Source organism: Chelmon rostratus, chromosome 20, assembly GCF_017976325.1.
Source record: "Chelmon rostratus isolate fCheRos1 chromosome 20, fCheRos1.pri, whole genome shotgun sequence".
Lineage (NCBI taxonomy): Eukaryota > Metazoa > Chordata > Actinopteri > Chaetodontiformes > Chaetodontidae > Chelmon > Chelmon rostratus.
The window spans coordinates 18,569,484-18,582,674 of record NC_055677.1 but is presented as its reverse complement, the minus strand read 5'-3'; the positions used below and the strand labels follow the sequence as shown (position 1 = coordinate 18,582,674).

General features: G+C 40.9%; 1 protein-coding gene across 1 annotated transcript in view; it reads right to left on the bottom strand.

Annotated features, from left to right (window-relative positions):
• Window positions 1–13,191, bottom strand: part of reck (reversion-inducing-cysteine-rich protein with kazal motifs) — a 69,189-nt gene that overhangs the window by 33,404 nt on the left and 22,594 nt on the right. Inside the window, exons 2-4 of the mRNA XM_041961530.1 lie at window positions 13,061–13,119; window positions 7,824–7,898; window positions 1,800–1,836 (exon numbers count right to left, since the gene is read on the bottom strand). Coding sequence (XP_041817464.1) covers window positions 1,800–1,836; window positions 7,824–7,898; window positions 13,061–13,119 — 171 coding nt within the window. The remainder of the gene's footprint in view (window positions 1–1,799; window positions 1,837–7,823; window positions 7,899–13,060; window positions 13,120–13,191) is intronic.

Here is a 13,191-nt window from a genome sequence, read left to right as displayed (position 1 = left end):
TTGGGAATGTAACTGGCCTGAAGCTACATGACCAAATATCCAGCCCATCTATGTTTGGGTGCTGCATTGGCTGACACATTGAAATGTTTATATAGACTGGTTGTCTTTATTTTCAGTTTTTAAAATATTTTTGCTTCAAAGTTCAGGTTTGAAACATGTAATACTTGACCTTCACCTGTGCATCAGTCAATTTTCTTGGCCTGTATAAATGAGTTCCAGCAGCAGGAATTAGAGACTGCTCTGATGGATGGACATCCAGGACTACAGAGGGCTACTGAACTGAGTGATTCTTGACTGGGTTGATTTACTATAATGTAATGTAAATGTCTTTTACATATTATTTTTTTTTTCTCATTAATCATATGCAAACATTTCAGTGTGTTCTAGTAAGCAGTATGGCCAAAGAGCTGCTGTTTAAAATAAATGACAAAAATGTTATCTTTTGTTTCAGCTGCTGTTCCCAACCTACACCGAGTCATGGATTTTTCTATGACTATATGTTGAGTTCCAACACGTTCTACTGCACTTTGCAAGAGTTGAAGAAAAGCATTCTGATAAGTGATGGGAATTGTTAATTGAAGTTGCCACGATGAGAAGTGGTCACACTAACAGAGTAAATCCTTAAAAGCTGCTGGAATGCAGTGAACATCAGAGAATCGATGATATCTCAGAGCCTGAGAGGATCTGAGGGAGGCTCTTTGCTTAACAGGTTAAATCTTTTCAGACTCCTGAGGCTGTCTGGACACCAGTGCTTAGTGGGTACAAAAAAGTAAAAATAACAATACCTCCCAATCTGGAGACTATTAGGCTTCTGACAGGTAGATTTGTTCTGAGCACAGGCAGCAGGATTTAGGCCTTTGATCCCCAGCCTGCTGTCAGCTCTGGTCAGGGCCAGGGCTCCTCACAGCTTTAACAGCTTCACTTGCTACCATGTCTTCTCATGCAACCAGATACATACAGTAAGTGCAGCTTGGGTTGAATGCCATGTTCTAGAGTCAATGTCTCTCTTTCTGATTTATTGTAAGTACGTTCTGTTTAGTCAAATATGACGAGGGCACCATCAGGAATGCTGTGGAAAAACCTTCAAGTCTAAGTTTTCAAGTGTGTCTGACGAACTCACCAGTTTTAATATTGGAATAAATACGAGAATGAAAACAACTGTATGCCCATCTAAATCACTTTTCATTCACAACAAAGCACAAGATTAGGAAAACTAAAGCAGCCTCTTACAATATTGTAATATTTAAGGCCCCTGTAAGTAGAGTGTTTACCTGATCGCCATGCCTTTAAACCTACGTTAATTGTTTTTTTCTGCCACTTAGCATAAGTTCATAATAAAATGAATGTAACTGTTCCAGGTGACATGATGCATGTAAGTCTCAAGATCTGTTTTGGTCTCCACCGACTCCTGAGAAAACTATGTATATCTTAAGCTGCTACATGTGCCCCAGTGTTCAACAGCTAGTCTTTGACCCTGTCTGTCTGGTACTTTGGACTGGGCGGACAGTGATTATTAGGACTTTTGAGGAGACAATAGTAAAGCTACAGGCTCTCAAACCAAAACAGCTAAAAGAGGCTAAAGGGCTGTAAAACTGAGGGGAGCTGCACAGTTAGCGATAATTCTCTCTCTCGTTGTTACAAGCAACACTTTTCTCATTACACATTTGAGGTATTGTTCATGTCAAACATTTAAAAAACAAACATATCAACAGGGTTCTTTTATGATACTAGGATATGCCAAAGTCAGACACTTTAAAATGCAACACACACTGGGTTTAATATGCGTACTTGTCTCTTACCTGGAAGTGTAGAGTTGATGCACATCCAAAGTTCATTCTAGAAGACAAAGGAAAAGGTTGATGTCACATGGCACAAATTTACTAAAATGTTGGCTTGTTGCAAAACTTCCAAATATAAAACCTGAAAACTTGAGCATGACACAAAGTTTGATATCGTGACAGGAAACATGATATATTTTAGGTGTCATGTTGCACAAGTCAAATTGCAAGAGATTCCTCATTTCTTACACACCCTGTTGGTTCAAAGCTATAAGGCAATGTTACTTCTCCTACTACTCACTTGGGTCAAGCCAGACCAGGTCAAGTTTAAGGTATACTTTTTGGGTTCCATACATAAGCAACAATGGACTGAAGCTTCGCCCATAGCCCCATGAAGGGGCTTTTGAAGCTTGTTTTACTATCTGGGCTTGTACTGGGACCGTATTTGTTCAAACTGGAAGAAGCCTGGTTGGAGCTGAGGTGGTTGACTGAGATTGGATGAGACTACTGTCAATCAAACAAACAAGCTTGAAAAATGTTCTGAACCTCTCAAAGACATATCATTTTAAATCCCAACCATAGAGAAGAACACAATAAGACACAAGAAGGGAAATGAATGAAGACCATAATGTCTCACAACGTAGAAACAAATTATTGTCTGTTTATTTTGAGAAAAAAGTTGAGTGTTGTGAAAGGACATCAATACATTTATGGATCAGCCTTTGCAATTGTATATGTGCAGCTCGTGTGCTGATACACCACGTAGCTCTTCAAATTTGAGCCATTGTAGACCACGGTTACGTTAGAAACACCTATCTGATGTACAAAGTGGTTTTGAATTTTGCAATACTACATTAGGCTTATACCTTTACTTGAACTTCCGACATACTAGATTAATACTTCTTGTACACTTCAAGACAGTATACCTTTATTTTACCTTTGAAGCATAGCTTTAAAGGGGTTTACTTCAGAATAGTAGACTGTCTTACCTTACCTAGACTTTTGATGTACCACTAAATTATTTTTTGCACACTTTCACATAATGTACTTTAAGTTTGTGTTTGATGTACACACTGTTAATACAATTCTGCTGGTAGAGGTAGTTAAAATTTTAATAAAGTTTAATGTCTTTTGGGCAGATGATATGCCTTTATGGTGCATCCAGAGTGGTGTTGGTTGTTTCTTTCATGAATGAATGATGAAAATTTAGAGACATGTGTGGTGTAACCTTTTTTCTTGGTAGCTGTTGCACTCTAAGGAATATGGAAAGCAAGCTGCTTGCCTTTGGAACAGCTGTACCAATAGTAATACCACTTGGAAACACTAGGGGGGAAAAGAAACATTGTCTGTTTCCACTTACTGTTACTGTTACTGTTCGGGGCATATAATTTGCTGGTGGGAGACGAGAAAGCCTTGGGACCAGGGATAGGGGCAGACTCATATAGTACTGTAATTCCTTGACTTTGAAAAACTTGTCTGAAAAATATAATGAGCAATTGAGTCGGATGCTGAAGAAGCTGTGAGAAGTTTCTCTAATTTCACATAGAACAAACATTACATTCCTTGGCTCAAAACAGTGTTGAAAAACAGGAAAACACATGAATCCCATGAAGCTCTCATTAGGTTTGTGGTGAAATGTTGTGGGATTAATCATCACAAACAAGATCGTCTGTCTCCTCTGCCCAAGGGACAGAGAGACACAGACAGGGACAGCACAGAAAGACATAGAAATAGAAGTGTGGTAGAAAAAAAAATTCCCTTTCATGCTCTAATGCTTTACAGGACAGTCATTTGTGCAACAGCACGTCACTGTTAACACCCCCCCTCGTGTCTCTTGGCTGGAGAACAAAGGTTCCTGTCAGCAGGCATCAGCATCATTTATGATGCAGGCTGAGGAGTAACAGTGTCTTTACATGAGGCATAAACATGATTTGTGATGAAGCAGGGGCCAAGGCAAGAACATGACAGGAAGAATGATGTTGAAGTTTAGACAAACCAAAGTAAAAAGCCCTGCAGTCCGTCCAGTAAGCGAGGGCCTATGTGAGTATGTGTCGTCTTATTTTTTCTGTGTCTTAAACTGATACGATCAAGAATTCAGTAGCTTGACAGTGGACCAACTAAACAGCAATTCCCTCAGTTTTGATCTCGTCAGGTCATAAAAGGCCTAAATTCAAAACAAATGATATGAATAAAGTTAAAATATACCATATCTGTGCAAAGTTATATGGGCAAGTGGAATAAAATATGGATGCCTTTCTATCATGGCTGGAAAAATGAGGTCAAAAGCCCCTCTTTCAATTCTTGATGTGCCAGGTGTACCAGTGTCACTACATAATGTGGGGAAACGTAATCAACATTTTCAGAGGGCAATATCAACATCTGTCTTGATTAATAGTTGGATTTAGTTAGCACCTTTCTATTGGTCAAATAGTTTTAAATAAAAGTGGAAAAGAGGAAACACTCTGCTTCAAGATCACTCACAGTACATTCTCCCTCACAGGTTGGCTTCACCTGTGGCCATGGTGTTTGTTGGCTGGACTGCAGGGCCAGGCCTACAACTGAGGTTGTCTGTGACCTACTGACTGAGCTGCACTGAAAAACTTTAATCAACACCCAGCTGCAGGGCTGACTCACATCTTTAGTATAAATTGTGTTGAAACGGAACAATCACCTCCTCTTGTCCTTCAGCTGACCTGCAAGCACTGTCAGATGTCTTCTGAGAGCAGTGTCTGAATCTGTCCTCCATGCCAGAATGGTTATATCATACCACGTGTATATAACATGATCAACATGGCTGCTGCCAGTCTTGCCTGGGTTCAGAGCACCCTCTTACTTCTCAGGCATCGTGTTGCTACTCCTTTTGTCGTCCTCATGCAGAGAAGCACTGCAGAGTGCACACTTTCGGTGTTGCGGTCGAGGATGTATGTACGGTATGTACATGATATGTGCTTGGTCAAGGAGGCAAGGAGGATTCTGGACCCATCTGACTGGCTGAAGTCAAATGACTCTATCCCGTCCATCCACTGATCGTTGTGTGGGTCACCCATAGCTCCCATCCATCCTGCAAGAGTGCAGAAGCTGGAGGCAAACCTGGAGGACCCTGTCCTTCATCTCTGGCCAGCATTGGATGAAGTAGAGAGCATCAGGCGTCATGTAGGATAGGCTCAAAACAGCTTCACTTTTGGTTCTGTCTGTGCCTTCGTCATGTCTCATGGTCTAAGGAGACTGCAGCTTGATTATTTTGAACCTTAACCCGGCTTATATGGTGGAAAGCATCACCAGCTGCTTCAGATCGAGGGTCATGACCTTGGAAGAGTGATTGACATTGGGGTACTCGGCTGTGTGCTCTGCCTCTTGCCTGTTTGACGCATGGAGAGCTGTCTTTCTTTCTCTTCATTCTGACCTTGGGAACGTTAGTTTGACAGTGAGGAAGCCCCACTGGGATGCTTCGGCGTGTCCCCGCTAGGTAAGCAGTCCTGGTCTGAAGCCAGGTTGGGAATGTCATCCTTCAGTGTTTGCACCCATTAGTCCTGAGTGTCACCATGCCAGCAGAAACTCCCCTCTAATCCTAAACCTAAAACTAGCTGCAAATATTAATCCAACTATCAGTTATATGTTAAGAAATAAGATTTAGACCTCAATTAAACTAGTATAACATGTGAAATAGACTTTTACGGATGAATATGTCCATCATTTTAAGCACCAGTGTTTTGTTTAACTTTTGGGCAGCAAAGAGGTTTAGTGGGCCTCACGCACACAACAGATAAGAATGCAGGCTTATGTCACTTTATCATACATTATGTAAATGTATGTCAATAGCTTACAGTGTTTTTGCATCTTTTCATCTGAATAAGAGCAGAACACATGTTCAGATGAGACCAAACATTTAAGACTGCATAAGTCTAATTACTGGTGTGGTTCTAATAGGCTGCTTGGAGAGACATGAGACAAGCACCAAACCAGCCCCTTCGCTTTGTAATTAGCCATAGTGGGAAGTTAGAGTGTGTGTGTGTGTGTGTGTGTGTGTGTGTGTGTGTGTGTGTGTGTGTGTGTGCGCGCGTGCATGTGTGTGTGTGTGTGTGAGAGAGAGAGAGAGAGATAGAGAGAGAGAGATTGTGTGGTTAAACCAGGTGCTCTGGTATTCTGGTATCCACAACCACCAACCAACTTCCTGTTTAAGTCTAATTAGAGAGTTGATACAAATTTCATCCCAACACTGGCCAAGAGATTACCATCAGCAACACAACATGACACCAGAACACTTCATTTGCTCAAAGTTAACCAAAACTGGCAAAACTGCATTAATATTAGCATTAATATGATAAACAATTACTCCCACAGCTTTCTACCGTAGCTTATGGTCGTCTGAAGTTTGCTCAGTGGCCATGGAGTGGCAGAGATATTTCTGTGCACTTGTAGGACCTCCTGTCCGAGTTAGCCCGATGAAGACCATGTGAAAATGGCTGAAAGGCCTTACCTTCAACCCATACTGTAACTGGTCTTCCAAAACTAGTTATCTTCCATGCATTTTTACCTCATGCTGTTATTAACATCATCCTGTAAACTTCCTTTCACTTATTTCATCTTGCTGAATGCAAAATTTTGTCCAACCTACAGTCTTTAACAAAAAGAAATTGAATCATCAGTGATAAAAATGAATATAATAAAGCCACAAATCGCCTTATACTATCATTTATAACACAGCACTCTTAAATACTCGATTCTGATTGGTCGATTGCCAAAATTCAGCAGTGTTTTTTTCTCGATAGACGACCGCCTGCTCAGGAATTCCTGACAGTCTGGGACTAAAGGGGAAATCCCTTAATGTACCAAGCCCAATAACAAATTGACAGCTGATTTGAGTGGCAAAATATGGAGCATTTTCCAGACATTACTTTTAATTTGTTTAGAGATGTTCCCAGCAAAAAAGAAAGGAAAAGTAAAGAACAACGCTGGACCGACAGGAGAAGCGATATGAAGGCACAAGAGACTTGAGGACACAGAGACTGACCAGGTTGAAGCGGACAGATACGAAAAAAACACCAAGAGAAACACAGCATGGACGATCGGTCTGCTAAAAGATTGCTTAGTGGAGACAAAACTGGAGACAGATGTTTTAATGTCTGACGCTGAGAGCAGAAATCAGCTGATACAGGACTTTTATCCATCAGTACGTAATAACAGCGGTAAACCAGACTCTGTCTCCAGCTACGTCTCTCTCAGGTCTGGAATATCCCGTCACTTCTCCACATTTGACATGATTTCTCTGAATAACTGTAAAACTGTAAACTGTAAAGTTTTCCTGCGCTCAGAGAGAGGCGGTTGCTAGGCAACGTACGTATTTACTTTCAGAGCCGCTGCGCAGTGAGAGCGGTGACAGATGAGAGAAGGCTCATTTTAAACCAATAAAATGTGTTTTAATCACTATTTTATGTCACATTATTGAATGCTTTAGTAGTAAGCCGTGTTCTAAGTGGAATAATGTAGATTGAGCAGGTTCCTATGGATAAAAAAACCCAGACGGGATGATAATACGAAGCGTACGTAAACCTGGATCATAAAGGAGGCTGGAACCAGTAAATACTTGCCATTTTCTTCTTTTTGATGACCTATTCTATTCTATTGATTTTATATTCAATGATTAGTGATAGTGATGGACCAATTATTTCTCCTCTACAGGTCAGAAAAGTCAGTGGAATCTTGTTGGTTGTGCCACCTGTAAAATGACTGATTTTTAGACCTAATTTTCTGAACATATCATGCTCAGGGGTAGATCAGGTGTAGCCTGAGTTCACATACAGGTCATGTCCAGTAACTTTTTGAACAATGAACCACTCCACCAAAACACTAGAGGGGCTAACCCTTAATACATCATTCTCAGCACATCTAAGATTTATTTTAAGGCCAAAAGTTCAATACAGTTTCCATTGATACAACACAACCGTGAGTCTGAGTTCAGGCTGTTTCATCGCACTGCATCCATTTGAACTGGTGCATGATAACAACCCCACCAGGCTGCTGTTGTAATAGAGGGTGTGGACTCACCATCGACTCTGGACAGTAACCAGGTAACCTCTGGAGGAGATGCTTTAGACGAGACTCACTCTTTATAGTAGCGAGCTGCAAGACAGGAGCACAATACAGAATTAATATAACATGTTTATGTAACTATGAACAATGAGGAGGAGATAGAGAGTGTAAAAAAGTTTGTTTGGTGAGCTATTGATGTCCTCAAATTCTAACTGGTTGGGAGTTTTGTGCAGAAGAGCACAACATAGAAAGAGAACTTACTAGAAGTGAATTGGGAGAGGATACCTTGAGCATGGAGGGTCCTTCAAGTTTAAATTGTCCATTTTCTGCATAGCCATTGGGCCTTATGTAAGAAGCAATTGTGTGCACAGATTCATTGTTAAGTGGCATGTATGAATCATTTAAGGGAACTTGTCACATTTAACAATTCTCTTGGATGTACAATTTTCTCTTAGGTATGAATAACACATCCATAAGCCTTGCAACCCTGTCTTATTTCTTTTTTTCTGTCAAAGACCAGCTCTACAAGGACACGGCATTGACAGCTGTGGTGATACAGCGTGTCTGGGTCTTCTAATGTAGTGATGCTGGTGCTGCGATAATTGCTATGTTTTGTCGGCTGACTTCAGACAGCTGGACTCCAAGCTCAATTTGTCAGCACTGATTATGACAATGATCAGATCTCATGACGCCCCACACTTTCTTGTGGCATTCACCAAGTTAAAGATGAAAACATGTGACATTCTTGTGCAGCTAAAAGCATTTACTGACTCAGGCTTAGAGCATGTGTACAAGCAAACCTCACCAAAAAATAAAAGCATAGTTTAATTTAAGACAAATACTGTTCAGGACAAATACAAAACTCATCTAGCATGATGCCCAACGTTAAGTAACTGACAGCTGGAGCGCTTTAAGCCTTGAATTTACAAGAATCTCTCCAGGCTGAATCATCAATGCAAAAGATGAGAAACAGTTAGAAGTCAAAAGGCAGGCGACTGTGAATATCAAGAGAGATTAACCACAGCTCAACTCACGGCTTCCAAGTTCATTTTGGTGAGAAACATTCAATCAAATTCTAGCTAAGACTGTGCCTCAGAGGAAGCCCATAAAACATTTAGCAGTTCAACCAAGTGAATATAGTTTGTATCAAAAAGTAACCCCTCTTCTCAAAGACACGCTCCTGAAATCAGGGTGACTCATTCTTTCCAGTGATGGCAGCATCTCCGATGACAGTTTAACATATTTCAACAAGGACATTTCATAGTGCAGCTTCACCAAGGAAAAACTGAATATATAATATAAAATGAGGCTAAAAAAAAGCATTTTTTTTTTTAAAGAAAAAGGTTTGGCAAAATCCATTAATCAGCACATTTTTTTGAAAGTGACTACATGTCCGTATATCAACACTGACCCTCTCCCTGTCCATTGATTTCAAGATATTTCTCATGTGGTGAAAACCTCTGAACATACAAGCAAAATAAATAAATAACCAAATCATTTCAAATTGCATATTTTTAAAAATGCCTCCGCCAGTTTGAAAGTTTAAAGGGGTGAAATCAATTCACTTTTTGAATCTAGGTCAATGTTCAATGAATCGGGTATATTCCACATTGCTGCAGCTCTGACTCACATCTCTGACTGGGTTCTTCCAAACAGAAATGGTTTTTACTTCAGGAGTCTCCTGTGTTTCTAAGACAAAGAACACGTCACTTTGAAATTGGAATTCACAGCAGGAAAAATACTTTCAGAGCCAGCGGCTCGTCACACTTCTAAAGTCTCTTGTTCAGTCAGCGGTTCTGACAAATATCACTAGACATAGTGTGTTATGTTTACTTTGATCCAGGAGACAGTAAAACACACTTGCTGTACCTTTAGTCATGTATTAAGTTGTTTTCCTGCAGAGGAATGTGTTCAGGCCATGGGAAAGTGTTGGATAATGTCATCAGACGCAGCACTTCTGATATATGCTCACTTAGACATCAATAAGGCATCCGACTCTCTGGTGCGCATCTACACACACACACACACACACACACACGCACTAAGCCAGAACCCGTCCAAGTGTTGTGTGAACATACAAGGCGAGAGCCTGGGAGAACGCAGCCGCTGCCAGCAGCCTCTGGCTGAAGTGTGAAGCCATGAAACCAAGTGGGTGAGATTTACAGTTTCACACACTCTGACTGCTGGGAGGACTGGATGTTTTCGTGGATCATCTTTTTTCCTCCACAGCTATTAGACATTGTGGTGATTCCAAACACTGCCTGTGAAAGTTAATAGGAAAAGATGTTTGATGGGCTGCAGTCACAGCGCCATGATTTTTATCTCCTCTATGGAATGTGAACAAAGACCTTTGACTCTTTTCACTCCTGTCTGTCTACTTTTGTGGGAAAATTAAACCAAAAGACAAACGTGAACAGATATCAAGTACTGATGTTTGTGAGCTAAAGGAAATTCTTCAACAATGTTCTCTACTGACTGTCCTCCAGGCCTCAAAGTTTGAACTGTCTGGTGTAGCCCAGAGGTTTTAAAACTGTGAGGCACGGGACAGTTGAAGGTTGTGTGAGGTGAAAGGGACAGGTGATGTTAAAACAAAGTCAGGTTGTTTGTTGTAGTTTGGAAGCTGATTTGGGCCGCCATCAATTGAAGCTGCAGCAGAGGCTGAGACAAACAGCTCATGGAGGCAAGAAAGGTACTTAAAAACTCTTGGTGCCAGATTTGCCAAAAATCGTTCCAAGGACATGAATATTTCTAGTGTCCATTGTAAATAAATGAACATAAATCTGCTTCCAAATCAGGAAAACGATCCTCCTTCTACATCCAAAACTTGCCTGAGAATCATCATGTTTTTCAGTTTTCTTCGGTACCAAAGTACTTCAGTGACAGCTGTCTGTGCGTTCAAAGGTAAACTGCAAACAGGAGCTGCTAATAGCTAATTCAGCATAACTTTAATAGTAACAGTTTGATAAAACATCAACAAATATGGGCAAATATGGAAATATATATCCCTGTAACCCTGACACTCTCCTCTGTCCATTCATATTCGACATTTATCCTGAGTTGAAAACATTAGACTTAGAATTGCACTTGGGTGGGGGGTGCAGTTGCCTAATTTTTTTTTCTACAGAGGGAATCCACAGTGTCAGACTTTGAAAATCCCCGATTTAACAGTTTTAAAGCAGTTAATCAATATTATAGTGTTTACAATGAGCCACATGACTACACGTGACCCACAGAAAATTATCATCAACTCAGCAGTTCTCAGCTTTCAAACTTTGACTTTTTTTTAATCTATATTACTCTGAGAAAGCTGTGAATCATGTTTTTATGTCACACTCTTGTGCCTAACATGCTTTAACATGTTTTGTGCATTGGAAGTGTTGGTTGTGCTATGTTTAACAAACAATATTTCTGTTTATTGATGCAGTCTGGCTCCTGCTACTGTCCAGCACTGGATTAATATAGACTCTTTTACTTTTTACTTAAAAAAACTAGAACTGAGGATGTTTCATGTCAGCAGCTGTATTCTGTTGTAAACCACTGTCGATTTGGAGCTTATTCATTTACAGGGAACATTTCCTTCATGTCAGGCTGCAAGTGCTTATAATGTGTTTGTAATCAGGTGTTCTTGGACTCCATTCCATTTGAGCAAACTGTATCAGAGGAAAGCAATGCAGATTGACTTCACCCACTCCTTTTCCAAATGCTGCTGCATCCCTGCTGAACTGACGAGAAACACAACACCAAACGGAGCGACAGTGATTTGCTGGCCGACAATCAAAGAATAAATGCCTCTGACGCAACAAAAGGCCAAGCCTGAAAACCAACGAGCCAAGCAGGCCGTTTGTAAGACTCTCTCAGTCTGCATGAAAGGTGAATGAGTGCTGGCTGGCAGACCGATGGGCTCATTCTCCAGCGCCGAGCTCATCAAGCAGTGCACGCCGAAGAAAAAACATTAGTGCAGCAGCAGTTTCCAATCATAAGCCTCGAAGGCCTGAGAGTCTGTGAGTCTTTTATTTCAACAACAGTCAACAACCGCTTACTCTGTTCATAGGTTGCTTCTCTGTGTAGGAAGCAGGGGCTGCAAAATAGTTTTCATTGTCATCGTTTTGATGGACAAGGTCATAAAAATCCCATCATGATCTATGATTAGCAGTCGTTTTCATTTTTAAAGAAAATGAGACATTAAATTATTATTAAACAACACTTTTAGTAGCACTGTGCGAAGACAGCACAATGGGAGCAGAGTAGAAGACAAAACAGCAAAGCCCCCCAAATAACAAACACCACTTCATGGATAATTACAACAGTTTTACACATAATAGACGTGCTTCTTTGCAAGCAACGCCTAAGCGCCATTCAAGTTCACTTAATGACTCTTTATATGAATTTACCAGAAATAAATCAATAAATCCTTTGAGCCACTATGGTTCTACATGTGGAACCTTTGAAGAACCGCTCATTTCGTGGCTGTAAGCAGGCACTAAACAGCTAAAATGGTCCTGGTGATTATAGCATGTGCCTGACACCCATCCCCTACACCCCAACACCAAAATACACCCACCCACACATTCAAGACTTTAACCACAACCCCTGATGGGTATTTTGAGGCCATTAGACTAAAAGGACATTATCTTTCCTCCTCCATCATTTCCATCTTTATTGCTCTCTACTCTTCCTTTTTCCACTACTTTTTGTACCTCCCATTTACCCACTGCTTTTTGTCCATCTTCATCTTTTTACATTATTATTTTTTAATCTGTTTTCGTTCTTTCTTCGGTTAGCAAAATGGTGACGTCAACCAATAGCAGCACAATACTCTGTCCAACATCCCACTTCAAAAGCAGGGGGAAGGTTTGAACTCTGCCTGCTTGTTGCTTGCAGAGAAAAGCTTCTTTTACATCGCCTTTGTGTCTCTTTGCCATTAAGAAGGACATGGGGACTACAGAGAGAGAGAGAGAGAGAGAGAGAGAGAGAGAGTGTGGGAGAGAGAGAGAGAGAGAGAGAGAGAGAGAGAGAGAGAGAGAGCATCACCTGCTCCCAATTGAAACTGGGTGAGACAGAACTTTTATTCTGCACTTCAAAGAGCCAAGAGACAAAATACTTTACACCACTCCCCTTCAAAAACCTCTATTCATAGGCCGACTATAATGGGCTGAGGAGTGGGCTTGTGTGTGTGAATGTCTGTGTGTGTGGTGTGTGTGTGTGTGGGGGGGTGTGTGTGTGTGTGTGTGTGTGTGTGTCTGTGTTTATACCTGGTCACAAGCTTCTTTGCAAGGAGAGAACTCGGCAGCATGGTGGCAACAGGAGGGATCTGCAGAGAGATTCACAAAGTTAGTTGTGACATTACAATGAGCCACAGTAGATCAGAGCATTATTGGATGTA